General features: G+C 41.1%; 1 protein-coding gene across 1 annotated transcript in view; it reads right to left on the bottom strand.

The window, feature by feature from the left end:
* Positions 1 to 16,042, bottom strand: part of LOC135464205 (pumilio homolog 2-like) — a 60,415-nt gene that overhangs the window by 12,737 nt on the left and 31,636 nt on the right. Inside the window, exons 9-15 of the mRNA XM_064741709.1 lie at positions 13,477 to 13,707; positions 12,861 to 13,007; positions 11,720 to 11,845; positions 8,157 to 8,306; positions 5,493 to 5,681; positions 2,772 to 2,901; positions 1,341 to 1,475 (exon numbers count right to left, since the gene is read on the bottom strand). Of these exons, the coding sequence (XP_064597779.1) occupies positions 1,341 to 1,475; positions 2,772 to 2,901; positions 5,493 to 5,681; positions 8,157 to 8,306; positions 11,720 to 11,845; positions 12,861 to 13,007; positions 13,477 to 13,707 (1,108 nt within the window). The remainder of the gene's footprint in view (positions 1 to 1,340; positions 1,476 to 2,771; positions 2,902 to 5,492; positions 5,682 to 8,156; positions 8,307 to 11,719; positions 11,846 to 12,860; positions 13,008 to 13,476; positions 13,708 to 16,042) is intronic.

The raw sequence follows: 16,042 nt of genomic DNA, 5'->3' as shown, positions 1-16,042 counted from the left end.
GTGTGATCAACCCGTCAGCTGTGAGACTAAAACAGTTCCGATTTCTGCAGTGTACAATCAATTGTTGAACGGATTAAAAGAGGATATATTGCACAGCGGAAGTCGAAAAACAAATATTTTTCTTGTGAGTGAGTGAGTTCTTGAGGTTTAACATCGTACTTAACAATTTTTCAGTCATATGACGATGAAGGAATCCTTAGAGTGCATGTAATGTGCCTCATTGTTGCAGGACGGATTTCCACCGCTCTTTTATCTAGTGCTACTTCACTGAGACGGCTTAAAGAACGAAAGTAAGCCGCCCTGCCCAAGTGATTATAATGATACGGGGCAACCAGTCATTGCGCTATCCCCTTTGTGCTGAACGCCAAGCGAGGAAGTTACAACTCCCTCTTTTAAGGTCTTAGGTGTGGCTTGACCCTGGATTGACCCTGAATCTACTGCTGGTCAATGATTTTAGATGTAGGCCTTCACAGAGAGATGCATAAAGCATGATAACTGAACTTGTATTAGGATGGCATTCTGCTAAACTCGAAATGAAACGTTATAAAACAAAATGTTTCTTTGTGACGTAATGGCGTCAGGGTGTGTAATAACAGAAGTGATATCAAACTCTGGCCAGTGAGGTATCACCATTATCAGTGGCGGAAATCCGCACATTTCACCTCTATATAAATAATAAATACCCTAACTGAGCATTTCAATGGCAAAACTTACAAACAAAGAGTTAAGAACCCAATAACTACTAAAAAATTTGATTTAAGAAGGTGTGTTTAGGGTTGCTTACAACATGGGATGACATTCTACTGGAAAATTAAGTTTCAGCAAAGAAAATAAAAGTGACATTGGCCTCGGATATAGCACTTTTGTGAGAGAAAGGTTAATTTAGGGCAGGTATCACAGCTATAACAGGTGATAAATCCTGAACCTTTGAGATACCCAAAATGACTGATAAAAGCAGTTTTATTAATTTGATTGGTGTCATACACAATACTCAAAAAAAAGTCTATAACAGCATCATGAAGCCGTTTCCAGCAGCCCATACAGCATTAACCTGCCTATTAGACAACAGAAGTTCTGCGATAACATTTGTCAGCCTACAACTTGTAGCGTACAAACGTCCCAATCAGAATCCCAGTGCTCATGCCTGGCACAATTTTCAATGCTGACTGTGTTTAGCCAGTATTTAGCCAATCTGGGCCCTTCCTGCTGAGGTCCCGTGGTTTCATTACACATCGCTGGCCAGATCTACCGGGCTTTAAGTATTTAGTCATCTTTGATAAGATGTCGGCCCCTCAACACTTGTCATTTTTGGAACTGTCGTATTCACTTCGTCTACTCACCGAGATCCATGCTGGTCCTGTGAGAACTCAACAACATGGTTTACCAAGTCCTTCAGCTGGAGATTCGGGATTCTATTGTTGCGGAAATCCTCCAGTAAACGACTCCGTCCAGTTACCTCTTTCGACAGACTTGCACTGAACACCATCAAAAAGCAGTTGTTATTGACAATTTCTATACCCTTGTGTTTATATACAAAAAATGATCCACAATCAAAGCGAACCACTTTTACAACCTCAGGAAAATATTGTCCATCCGATTTGACAAGACTAAAGCAGAAATAAAACAAGATCACCAAAACTGTAACGAAACAGTTATGATTTGTAAACGAATAAAAAACCATCCTTTCAGTCAAGTAGGCTTGTGATAAAGATGTGCAAAAGTTGCCAATACAGTTAAGACTAAGAGACCTCTCCCGTAATCTCATGACACTCCACAACAACTGGATTCAGATGACATAATTAGAGAAGAAAACTTAAAAACATGACACTATAGACTGAAAAGAGCATATTTTTTTCTATCTGGTGGTGCCTGCTGCATAATTTTGCAATTTTTCCTTGCCATACTACGTAAAGCCTGAAAACGGCAAAGCTGGCATAAATCGCAAAGTCCATCACATCCTCCATCTTTAACACCCTGTAATTTAAGCTGGGGGTGTGTCCCCTCTCAGCCAATGAGAGTTGTTAAAACTGCCGGCTTGTTCGTGTAAACTCGGAACCTACGTCCATCATTCCCGTTTCCCAAATCGTCAAGCGAGGAAATGCATTCTCTTTTCAATGGTATTTGAATGATATTTAAATTTTCTTCTTTAACCATTACCCTCATTCATCAACCTTTTCACATATAAAGGGCAACTTTCAGTACAAAAAAATTACATCAGTTGGATTGGCCACTTTTAGGGGTTCAGAACAGGTACAATTTCATGACTCAACACAGAACAATGCCATAAACACTTTGCAAGCATGGGAAAAGGTTGATTTATGTATTTATTTGATTGGTGTTTTACACTGTACTCAAGAATATTTCACTTATGCGACGACGGCCAGCATTATGGTGGGAGGATACCGCACTCTGCCCGCTGGAAACCTACGACCATCTGCAGGTTGCTGGAAAACCTTCCCACGTCGAAAAGGTTGAGGAATTACAGCAGTACCTGGATTCTCCAACCTTTTCACATATAGCTTTCAGCAGGATTTGTGCATCTTTTTTTAATATTATTTTGGAGGCTTAACCTACGCAGACACGTGAAGGGTTGGGCAATTTCACGGGTACACAAAAATACAATTTTATAGAACATGCAATCCCCCTTAGAATATACTTGAATATTATGCGAACACGTGAAAAAGTTGAAGAATTACAGTACTACAAACAAGGACAGTCCAAAGAACATGTTACTCTAGAATTTATGACAGCAGAATCTTGCTGGCACTCACCCTCTTGAAATGGCCCTGGCTGGAAATAGCGAACTGCCACCAAAGAGTCCATTGGCTGAAGACATTGGGCCATTTCGGTATTTATTCTCGGCCCCAGGGGCAGACGACGGTAATCTACCATTACCAAAGCCTGCAAACAGTAGCAAATTACACATGTATTTATTTCATTAAGCTTTATAACCCTGGGTGGCAGACTATTTTACTTATATGATGACTGTCCATTTATACAATGAGGTGGAGGAAAGCAGACAGTAACCTGGAGGAAACTGGACAGTACCCTGGAAAAAGTCGATCCCTGTGCTTGCTTGTCTAGATCAAAGTAACAACTATGTCCTGAAGTCACCTAGAAGTCGATCTTATGTTTGCTTGTCTAGATCAAAGTAACAAATGTGTCCTGAAGTCACCTAGAAGTCGATCTTATGCTAGCTTGTCTAGATTAAAGTAACAACTGTGTTCTGAAGTCACCGAGAAGTCAATCTTATGCTTGCTTGTCTAGATCAAAGTAACAACTGTGTCCTGAAGTCACCTAGAAGTCGATCCCTATGCTTGCTTGTCTAGATCAAAGTAACAACTGTGTTCTGAAGTCACCGAGAAGTCGATCCCTATGCTTGCTTGTCTAGATCAAAGTAACAACTGTGTCCTGAAGTCACCTAGAAGTCGATCCCTATGCTTGATTGTCTAGATCAAAGTAACAACTGTGTCCTGAAGTCACCTAGAAGTCGATCTTATGCTTGCTTGTCTAGATCAAAGTAACAAATGTGTCCTGAAGTCATCTAGAAGTTGATCCCTATGCTGGCTTGTCTAGATCAAACTAACAACTGTGACCTGAATCAACCAGTAACCCAAAAAGGCTGCTGTGTTAACGAAGTGTTTATGATTAGCCCACATTATTGATAGTCTGCAGATGTAATTGCTGACCAAAATGCCACCTGGGAAGTAACAGGCCCTTCAGAAGAGGGTTCTACACAGAAACAGTGAGTCCTGCCCCATCAGTTTTGAGAGGTTAATTCATTTCTATTGTTTAAAATTTTCAAAACCACACAGCATGTGTCGGTTAATAAAAGTTCACACTTGTAAGTAATATTTACTTACTGCAATACAACATGCCTACTGCAATACAACATGCCTATTGTTCTTCAATCTTGACGAAGTGTCACACCTGGTCACTAAGACTGCAAGAGATTTTCTTCCCGATCTCTTCGTGAAACTTCCGGGTATTTTAATAAAGCCTACAATAATCCACTTTTCTGTTGCCGCTAACACCCATGATATTTTACACACAAATACAGTAAATACCAAAGCATTACCCTCCAAACCAAAAAAAAATAAACAACAACTTGTAAACATGAAATCGATACATGTATAAGCCATTCAAACCCATTTTACTTCAACTGTCCACATTCAAGTTGTATTCAAGTTCACCAATAAAATATGATATCAGATTTCATGTGGTTATTAGTTCAAGTAATGTATTATTTAAGCAGAGTGGAATTACTTCCATGAAGGCATTTTGCTGTCAACAAGAGTCAATAAAGAAAATTTTACTATGTGCCCGATAAGCCTATTAAAAATTTCCATAAAGTGTACTGGTGCAAATGGGAAATTATTTCTTTTTTCTGTGAGAATAACTTTGCCTACAGGCATTTGCTATTTGGGTGCATTGCCCACATGGTTTGGTACAAACTACAAATTCTCCACAAAGTTACACCATAAAGAGACAATCTAATTTACCCATCGTGTTTTAATTTAATTTTAATTACTACTTTTGTTCATGAAATTTGTATCGTAATATTGCTCTGTTGTTGTTGCACGGCATGTCAGTGTCAAAGTGTCAATTTTGTCTGCTAAATACTGAGTGGCAGATAATATTTCACTGGCTAATGACTCCCACAACAAGGAAAACCTACGAAAGAAACGAAAGATGTCTGCCCACTTTTATGAAAGATGAATGAGCTGGCTTTAGCAATCATGGTGATACATTACGAATCTCGCATGGACTCATTTGTAAATCACTGCTTTGAAAGATGATTGCCACGTTGCAATCAAAAAGACAAACATCAGACATTTTACTTCAGCTTCATGTATGGTGTTAGTCTTTCAAAAAGTCTTTCAAATCATGTTAACCAAAAACTAAATTTTCCGTCATCAACTTCCCACATAGCATTGCGTAGGCATAGCAATGCTCAGCCACGTAAGATCAGTCACAGTGGACGGATCACTAACTCTGCAGGTGACTGTCTGTCCCACAGCTCCCCACATGTCATCTTCAAACTCTCTACAAGACCTCTAGGATCGCGCTAATTTATTGCCTGGCTTTGACTTTCAGCCTGAGCTCTACTGTATACCAATAACATTACAGATATAGCCAATTTCATTTCCCAAAAACGAAAAGGGAATCAAGACTCGGTTTATGCACTTCTTCAGATCTACCCTAAACAGCCTGAATGTTCACCCACTGATTCATAGAGTTCTGCTGACTTTAAAAAGGTGTTTAGTTTGCGAGGCAAGATGATATCCTACTGAAAAATGTAAGTTTCAGCGCAAAAGTTAAAATGCTATGACATTACTTCGCTTCCAAAAGTGCACTTTTTTTGGTCGAAAACGTAGGTCATTTAGAGTAAGTGATAAGAGCACATACAGAAGATGCCAGATCAGACTTGAGGGAGACCTTGGCTTTGTGCATTAACTTCTGAATAAATTCAGATGGGAAGGAGTACCTACCCAGTGTGAGATTCGAGTTTGAGCCTGTAAGTGATGGCGGCGGTGTGATGGACTGTCCCGGCTGGACAAGCCCCATGGGACCAGCGGGGGAGCCCGCCATTCCCCCGAGCGAGTTGTAGTACTGGTTTAGAGTGGGTAGGGGGCGCTGCTTCACGAAGTCTAACGAGTCTCGTCTCTGCCCGTTCAGGCCTGAAAAAAAAGAGAGAATGAGATGTTAATGCCGATTCCACCAGGGTCATCTTGACTCAAATTAAACTTTGAATAAAGTACAGATTATTACTCCGAAAGTTCTCTTAAAAATTTGTCAGAAAGGGATACAGATCTGTCCCTGACAGACAACTGTGCGAAAAAAGTAAGACTAGGTTAAAGGGATACTGAATCAACACTGACTGACAGTGGTGAACTTGCCTATCTTTCACACCCGCTAATCAGAAACGATTCTGTATTCCTTTGAGCTCAAATTTAGGTTCTCTATGTTTTTTGGTGTATGCTGTACTATATTCAATAGAAGCTCTTTAACCCAAATGTCCTATCCTCTCTGTCTGTCAGTGTTGTTTCCATGTTTATTTATTTGATTGGTGCTTTAGGCCATTCTCAAGAATATTTCATTATATGACGGCAGCAGCATTTTAGTGGGAAGAAACCCAGCAGAGTCCGAGAGGAACCATCCACTGGCCGCTCTTCCCATGTACGGCCAGAGAGCAATTCAGCTTTAGCTCACAGCGACCACATTGGTGGGAGGCTCCTGGGTCATCCGGATGGTCCCATTTTCAGCCCCCATGATCTGCAACTTAGCTTTTAAATCACTTTTCTTATTTTTACTATCAAAAGCCTTTTGAAATCAGTTGTGTTTATTGCTTAGTTTGGATGTGTGCCATTGGTGTAGTGAAGGTGTGGGGAGTGGGGTATTTGTTGGTTGGTCGTGATTGTAGGATAGGATAGACGGTTGGTTGGTTGGAAGGGTGTGGTACGTTAGGTGTGCCATGATGTGGTGGAGTGAGGGGGTGGTGTGTGATTGGTTGGTTTTGGGGATGGATCCATGGCTGGTTAGATGTGGGATGTTAGGTGTAGTGAGGGTGTGGGGTGGGGTTGGTTGGTTATGGGGTTGGATGGATGGATGGATGGATGGATGGTTAGTGGGATGTTAGGTGTAGTGAGGATGTGGGATTGGTTGGTTATGGGGTTGGATGGATGGCTGGTTAGATGTGGGATGTTAGGTGTAGTGAGGGTGTGGGGTGGGATTGGTTGGTTATGGGGTTGGATGGATGGATGGCTGGTTAGTGGGATGTTAGGTGTAGTGAGGGTGTGGGGTGGGATTGGTTGGTTACGGGGTTGGATGGATGGCTGGTTAGATGTGGGATGTTAGGTGTAGTGAGGGTGAGGGGTGGGATTGGTTGGTTATGGGGTTGGATGGATGGCTGGCTGGTTAGTGGGATGTTAGGTGTAGTGAGGGTGTGGGGTGGGATTGGTTGGTTATGGGGTTGGATGGATGGATGGCTGGTTAGTGGGATGTTAGGTGTAGTGAGGGTGTGGGGTGGGATTGGTTGGTTATGGGCTTGGATGGATGGCTGGTTAGTGGGATGTTAGGTGTAGTGAGGGTGTGGGGTGGGATTGGTTGGTTACGGGCTTGGATGGCTGGCTGGTTAGATGTGGGATGTTAGGTGTAGTGAGGGTGTGGGGAGGGATTGGTTGGTTATGGGGGTGGATGGATGGCTGGTTAGTGGGATGTTAGGTGTAGTGAGGGTGTGGGGAGGGATTGGTTGTTATGGGGGTGGATGGATGGCTGATTAAATGTGGGATGTCAGGTATTCTTGGAATAGTTGTGGGATACTGGTTGGATGTGGGATGTTAATCGTGCTGCTGGAAGGGTGTGGGATACCCCTTGGTTGTGGGTGTGCATTGTTAGTTTTTCTTGGGTTGGGTGTTTATGGACGTGTGTAGAGTTCTGAATGTGTAGGATGATCGAGTGCTGAATGTGTAGGGTGATCGAGTGCTGAGTGTGTACGATGTAGAGTGCTGAGTGTGTATGATGTATAGTGCTGAGTGTGTATGATGTAGAGTGCTGAGTGTGTATGATGTAGAGTGCTGAATGTGTATGATGTAGAGTGCTGCGTGTGTATGATGTACAGTACTGAATGTGTATGATGTAGAGTGCTGAGTGTGTATGATGTAGAGTGCTGAGTGTGTATGATGTAGAGTGCTGCATGTGTATGATGTAGAGTGCTGAGTGTGTATGATGTAGAGTGCTGAATGTGTATGATGTAGAGTGCTGAGTGTGTATGATGTAGAGTGCTGAGTGTGTATGATGTAGAGTGCTGAATGTGTATGATGTAGAGTGCTGCGTGTGTATGATGTACAGTACTGAATGTGTATGATGTAGAGTGCTGCGTGTGTATGATGTAGAGTGCTGCCTGTGTATGATGTACAGTACTGAATGTGTATGATGATTGACTGGGTGGATGGGTGGGTTCGTGGGTGTGGGATGTTAAGGTTCTGTGATGTAAGTTGTTTGTTGGTTGGGTAGGAGATGTTGGTTGGTACTTAGTATCTTAGGTATGGGATGTAGATCAGTTGAGGGTTGTTTCCTTAATTGAGAGAGGTAAGGGTAGGATTATGAGGAGTTGGGAATGGGATTCTGTTAAGTAGGTGGGCGGGGTGAGGTACCTGATCCGATAGTGCCAGGGGTAGAGGAGCCAAGATTGGTGTTCCCGAAAGGTGCTGACTGCTGTGGCGTCAGACCGAGGCTGTTACTGATGGGGGTGAAGAGGCTGGTCGTTACCGGGGTGTAGCCCAAACTGTTGCTAGGGGTGTAACCTAAAACAGATGGATGGACTGAATGAGTGACAGGCTAGTAAAACCCAAAACAGACCATTAATATTGGGATTAAAATCCTGGCATGAAAACGTAATTGTTATAGGAAAGGGGTGTGGCTTAAAAACATATTGACGGATTAAATGGTTCCAGACAAAAAATGTCAAGGGTGTGCAAGGGTTCAATGAACTGGGTTGAGAAATAAGATTCTGAGTTCACACAGCAAAGTAATCATACCAGTTAACAGTCCAATGGCTCAACAATGCAATGCAAGGCTGAAACTACAGTACTTCTGCAAAGCCATCCTGAATGGCCAGGTACTACTTGGGCCGAACTATAAATATTATGTTTGATGTTACGTGCCCCACCCTTCAAGAAGGCCCTGACCGAAATTCTTTTTTCGTGTTTTTACAGACGCCATATTTTATTGCATTTAATATTTTTCGTTCCAAGTCAAGATATTTATGCGCCTTTTGTAACCAATGACACTGACCTGTATTCGATATTTTTCTTCAGAAAATCTGTTGAATTCGAAAATAAAGTCTGCCTTGAGCTGTGATGCGGTCTACCCAACTGACCTTAACTGGTAGTACGTCAATCATGCCGACGTCTAACAAGATTCTGACATCATGTAAAAACGATACCACAACGTTACTGAAGTATTCCGGTCTACAGAACAGGTCAGCATGCAAAAGTGGACAACCGTGTTCTTTTGAAAGCTAATTGTTGAGTGAAGTAGAAGTATGACGTGACAGATGCTTTTAAAATGACAAGAAATTGAAGCTGTGACTACGCGTTGTTTTTTTTTTCTTTTCGGTACCACCTCAATGTCAACCACACGTGCGCATGTCCCACGCGCGAAAACAATAGCTACACGTTTGAGTGTAGGGCTCAGAAAGCAAGATATTATGGAATTACCACTTGTATATGCCACGGAATGAGATAAAAATTGTCCAGAAAACCACAAAGCCATCCGCAAATGTAATTCACTAGACTTTTGCAGACGACAAGCAAGTGTTTTTGGTTCCGCTGAGACAGTCAGCGGAAGGCTCTGTTCACAAATACGTATTTTACTATGGACAACTTATCGGCTGTGAACTAGACCTCATGTCAAGTTTGGGGGGACATATACTTTACTGAATTGATGACCGGTGTCCTTGTGTTTCCACGGAGAGTCGAAATTTCAAATTAGTCTCATTTTGTTAGATAACAATTGTAAGATGTTCAAGGAAAACTTATAAACATCGCAGTCCTCAGCGTCTTTTGATGGCAAGATAAAGAATTCTCTGTGATCCAATTCTTTTGGCCATGCTATACCATTAAAACACACTTAATCCCGCAAACCTGAATTGCTGAGAATTGTGCGGCTCTGGTTATAAGGGATGCGAAATGTTTACAAATATTGTGGCTACCAATTTTACATGTACCAGAGGCCCCCACATGAGCCTCTTCTGTTGGCATGGAAAGATACCGTTCGGCAGATCCCAAAATTTAAAAAAAGGTTAATCGGGTGTGTGGATACCTTTTTTCAAAACTCAATGGATAGAAAATGTATGTGTTTACTGATACACTGTTAAGTGGAAACAATGGCAGTGACACAAGAAATGGCAGATGAATTTCTAAATGGAATCAGGGAAGTTCACATACAGACAAAGCGGATACGTTCCATCCTTTAAAACTCATGCAACACAACATGATTTTGGCTCTTTTCTTCCTCATGTATAAATGTTTTGGACAGTATAAATTAGGTCAAAGCTGGTGATCTGAGTTGAGGCTCACTTGGGTGCTTACAAACTTCACAACAAGCATGTACATAAGATAATGTATTGTAGACAGAAGAAATATTTGATCCTCCACATAAAGAAAAATCCCCTAAATCTCTACAAATTTAACTAAAATTAGGAAATTTCGGAAAATGGAATTAGATTTCTCAGTATAGATTTTATTTTACTAGGCCATGAGGTTCTGCTTCACTCTGTCAAAAGTATCAGCTGGACAGGATTTTGTTATATTACATTATATTTTCACATGATCGACCCCTTTGTATAGGACCTGAAAATGCTAGCACAAATTGTTGGCATAAATTATGGCATAGTACTCATAAAAATGTTTAACAAATGTTTACGTGTTAGTTTTATTGTAAATATTTCAGAATATTTATCTTGAGAATTGCCAAATATTGGGTGATATAATATAGCACTGTGTTCTTATCAATGTTGAGCAAGTTTGTATGAGAGAGAGAGAGAGAGAGAGAGAGAGAGAGAGAGAGAAAGAGAGAGATGGGGGTCCCTACCCTCATTGGTTATAAAAGGCTTCTAACATCAAACAAACAATATTTAAATTTTGGCCTTGGCAGACATTTATCCACACGCCTTCTGGTGGCACAAAATTTCATTTGCACACATACATCCATACAGGTAGGTTTCTTCTCATTTGTAGGCCACAAATTCATAAAAATATAAAAATAAACATTTTTTTCTTTTCCATGCCGTAAAATCCAAGAAACATCCACAACAATAAAAAACAGAGCGCTGGTATCACTGGAAGGCTTTCTTTGCACCCAGATCTGAAATTGTTGAGCATGTGACATTTGACAAAAAATCACAGGATTCTTAAATGGGGAGAAAAATGGCTAGGTAAAACGCAGGGGATGGCATCTCAAACAACGCAGTAGTGTCCTGATTCACACATATAGGATTTCAGGGGGCTGACTGACTTGACTGACGTACCTACAGCGTTGTACTGACTGATTTGACTGACTGACTTACCCATGGTGTTGTTCTGAGGGGTGGGTGGATTACTGTTACTGGAATAGACCACAGGCTGGTTCTGACCCTAACCTGACAGACTGGCTGACTCACGACTGAATGACTTACCCATGGTGTTGTTCTGAGGGGTGGGTGGATTACTGTTACTGGAATAGTCCAAAGGCTGGTTCTGACCCTAACCTGACAGACTGGCTGACTCACGGCTGAATGACTTACCCATGGTGTTGTTCTGAGGGGTGGGTGGATTACTGTTACTGGAATAGACCACAGGCTGGTTCTGACACTAACCTGACAGACTGGCTGACTCACGACTGAATGACTTACCCATGGTGTTGTTCTGAGGGGTGGGTGGATTACTGTTACTGGAATAGACCACAGGCTGGTTCTGACCCTAACCTGACAGACCGGCTGACTCACGACTGAATGACTTACCCATGGTGTTGTTCTGAGGGGTGGGTGGATTACTGTTACTGGAATAGACCACAGGCTGGTTCTGACACTAACCTGACAGACTGGCTGACTCACGACTGAATGACTTACCCATGGTGTTGTTCTGAGGGGTGGGTGGATTACTGTTACTGGAATAGACCACAGGCTGGTTCTGACCCTAACCTGACAGACCGGCTGACTCACGACTGAATGACTTACCCATGGTGTTGTTCTGAGGGGTGGGTGGATTACTGTTACTGGAATAGACCACAGGCTGGTTCTGACCCTGACCTGACTGAGTAGAGAGTAAACGTAGCGGGTTGTTCCCCAGCCCATTAGCGCCACCTACAGACAGGGAACAAATGTTCAATCAATAGCTGTTATTGTTTAAAGGGCCACTGAATACCAAATGAATATTATTTTATGGAAATCAAAAATAGCAGTATGCACATATATTGGTTTAGATAAAAAACAGGTCCTTGTAATGACTACCAAAATAGCAGTATGCACGTACATTGGTTTAGCCTTAAAACAGGTCCTTGTAATGATTACCAAAATAGCAGTATGCACGTACATTGGTTTAGCCTTAAAACAGGTCCTTGTAATGATTACCAAAATAGCAGTATGCACGTACATTGGTTTAGCCTTAAAACAGATCCTTGTAATGATTACCAAAATAGCAGTATGCACGTACATTGGTTTAGCCTTAAAACAGGTCCTTGTAATGATTACCAAAATAGCAGTATGCACGTACATTGGTTTAGCCTTAAAACAGATCCTTGTAATGACTACCAAAATAGCAGTATGCACATATATTGGTTTAGCCTTAAAACAGGTCCTTGTAATGAACAGGTCCTTGTAAAGTGAACTGAACCAAAATCTTGTGGTTAACATAAAAAGTTAAGTTTTCATATGTAGCACCATGTCCATGTAACTACCATGGCAACTTAATATGTGTAGTACTGGTTGCCATGGAAGTTAAGTGAACGTCACATTATCAGTGTTTTGTGAAACGGCCCCCAGAAAGTTAAATTATTTTCTGGAGACCCCTATAGGTCTTGGACAGTACCCCCAATTGCGTAACGAGTATGGTATGGTTAGAATGAAAACATAAAAAAAAATCAACATTCATGAGCCGAGACTTGGCTATAAAGTAAGGGTGTTAAATTCGACATCCTATCTTAAACAAAAAATGTAAATGTAATCATGGCAAGTACATGAAGAAAACAAGATCAATGAAGTTGCCTTACAACAGGTAATTGATATTTATCTAAGCCTGAGCAATGTGAGCTTAGGAGCTGTGTTATAGAATACCAACAAAACCATTGGTCCCACGTGTAGTTGTTTGCTGTCAACTCACCTTGTTGGTTACCTGCCGCAGCAGCACTAACAAGAACAGGCGCAGGTGAGACGAGGCGCACAGGTGTGCCCAGCCCCCGCGGATTCCCCATCACCAGTTGACCATTCTGGTCATAATACGCAGGCGCTAGGATCTGATAGCCAGCCCCTGCAAACAAGGGAGATCACCCACATTGAAATGGTTAGCACTGAGCATAAAATTATTAGGATGCCCTTGCAGAAACCGCTTTTTAACTCTGTATTTACAAGTTGGTTTCACTGATGAAATCTTTTCTGCCTTTATTTTGGGTATTAGGTAATATTTCACTCACACGACAATGGACAACATTATTGTGGGACGACAAAACCGTGGAGAGCACTGAAGAAACCCTCATACACAGTAAGAAGCTGTAGTAAAGTGTGTTTTTAATACAAAGTTTGTGTTACTGATTCAGAGTACTATCAGTATGGTCCATAATCTTCAACTTAAAGTTCAAATATCTGAATGCACTTAAAAAAAACACACACACACATATCTATTCTTAAATTATATGCAGGTATTTTAGACAGTTAGGTATACTTCATGGTCACAACCATGTTTTTACCATCCATTAAAAGTGAATCGTTCTCCCACCCACCTGGTGTTTGTAGCGCTTGTGCTGGGAGGGTGGAACTGGGCGTGGCCATGGCCTCATTCTGCTGGGATGGGGTCAAAGGTCGGCCGTTCTGTCCCCGCAGCATCTGTTGTTGTTGCTGCTGTGAGAGCTGTGCCTGCTGGGGCGTCCCCTGACCCTGTTGCTGGATGATATTGGCTGGGTAAATCCCCCAGGGGGTCTGGATGCCATAGTACTGAGGGTGGAGCACTGGGCCTGTAATACAGAAACACACTGTTACCACTATAGGTAAGCATTACCATTTCAGGCATACGTAACCACTACAGGTAAGCGTTAACACTGCCGGGAGTTTCATATAAGGGATGTTATAATGGTGTTTGAAAGCAAAAGGGTTGCTTTGTGAAAACTGGTCCACAGGCCCATATCAGATGTTGCTACACACTACATGTGAAGAACCCAGCCTGAATATAGGACATACACTATTATTGTAACAGGCAACATTCCATTTATTTATTTGACTGGCCTTTCATGCTATACATAGTCCTGATGTAGGCAATAAAATGAATAACTTCACCTCAAACTGCCTTTCACACATAATGCAACTTCAGTCCAAAAAATTTATGCCTTAGGTTTTGCATGATCTCATTTTTTAGATTTTTTTTCCCCGTACAGTATATACGTTTTCTTGGAAATGAAGGGTTAATGTTTTGTTATGTCACCGTGGCAATCACAGCCCGTGAAACATGGCCCCAAGCCCGCTTGTAATGATCTGCTCCAAAATTTTGTGTTTTTGTCAAGTCATTTTCTGAGCTTCTTGTGCATGAAGCAATTAGTCTATCAGTAATGCAGTGTCAAAAGGAACAAAGAAAATGTGAGTGATTATGTGATATTCCTAACACACTTTGACCTCCCACTGCCAGATAAATTGTGAAGACATAATTATGTCAAAATTGCACATTTTGCACAGGCTGAAATACTAATAAATGCAAACAATGGGGGGAAAAAAAACTATCCCCAAAATTTAGAGTGAAATAGGATATGACATTCACAAATTAAAAAAAAACACAGAATAGCAACAAAAAAAAAAAAATATATATATATATATGTTTCACAACAAATACAATCTGTGCAGGTTTCTCTTCATGAGTGTTAGTAATGAGTAAGAAGTGATATTTGTTAACAGAAATCAAAGTGGCATGTACAAATATGAACAACATTTAGCAGCAGAAAGAAAATGGATTTCCCCCCAAGAACTGTTTCTCAACACATCTCAAGTTGGCATGTTTTCTCCAAAAACTTAATACTGTCTTGTTTCACAGAAGACGCTGTTGAAGGAAATGCAAAATATTTTGAAATACAACAGCAGCAACAGGGTTTTCAGGCAATGACTTTCAATAGATTTGTCAACTTGCACACAATTATATTTCTGCCATGAATTGTGACCAAGCAAAACCAACTAGCCAAGATTTAGATTTCCTATACCTCACTGCTTTGGATGGTCAGTGACCTGGCTGATATCAGAGGTCACCACAAAAGACTGAATGACATTGTCAGATTGTTCTTCTAGAAAACTGTTGATAAGAAATTTTGGTTCTCAGGATATGTGAAAATCTCATGACGATATGGCTGAAATGTCGCCATCACTGCACAACTTCCTCCTCACAAGTGTATGTTCACAATACTGTATCTCCAAACAGCAAGACCAAGAGTACATGTAAGTCTGTATACCTTAAATGACCAAATATTTCGTCCACAAAACTGCATTTTAGAGGCATATAAATGTCACAAAATATTATTTTTGGTGCTAAAACTATCAATTTTCCAGCAAAATATCATTCCATATTCCAAGCAAACCTCAAAACACCTTTCTAAGCTCCATAGAACTCTAAAAATCTGGAAAAATGGGCAAGTTAGTCATGGACAAAATTTATGGTAATTTAGATTACAGGTATATTAAATTACACTGAATATTTCAAAAGATCCAGCGAGTAGCAATCTAATGACAGCATGAAAATATAACTGCATCACGGAGCACTTCAATGGTGCAGGTGAAATCTACTGGTTACTGGTTCTGACTGCAGAGGTTGCTTCGAGTGGCCTGGAACCCACTCAATGCACACAGAGCTATCAGCCTTGATATCCTGTGGTTGTATTTTGATCACTATAACAATAAGTAGTTACTAGGATAATCACATCCCAGTGCAAAAATGATACCGCCGTTTTAGAACAAGGTAGTGCTAATTTACCCCCCTTTTCCAACACTGGATTCGTGTTGGGATACAACTACCGGCAGATTATTTCTATTTTTGCAATATTCAACTCTCAAACCCAGCCAAGAACCAAATCCAGAAGATCAAACTGTTCAACAACACGTAGCTTTTATATTCTATATACCACCGCTTCATTAAAGTTGACAGATTTACCTTTCTGCGACATCACATTGCTAAAGGATTTGATTTATTTGATTGGTGTTGCTGGCAGACCTTCCCATTTACGGCCGGCGTTGCTAAAGGATGTCACTGTTGTGGCGTCACATGTCAAAATGTGCACACATATTCCACTACCTGTCTGCTCGTTTACCAACCTAGGC

This window comes from Liolophura sinensis, chromosome 3 (genome assembly GCF_032854445.1).
Source record: "Liolophura sinensis isolate JHLJ2023 chromosome 3, CUHK_Ljap_v2, whole genome shotgun sequence".
Lineage (NCBI taxonomy): Eukaryota > Metazoa > Mollusca > Polyplacophora > Chitonida > Chitonidae > Liolophura > Liolophura sinensis.
The sequence above is the reverse complement of the archived record's forward strand: the minus strand, read 5'-3'. Positions and strand labels throughout refer to the sequence as shown.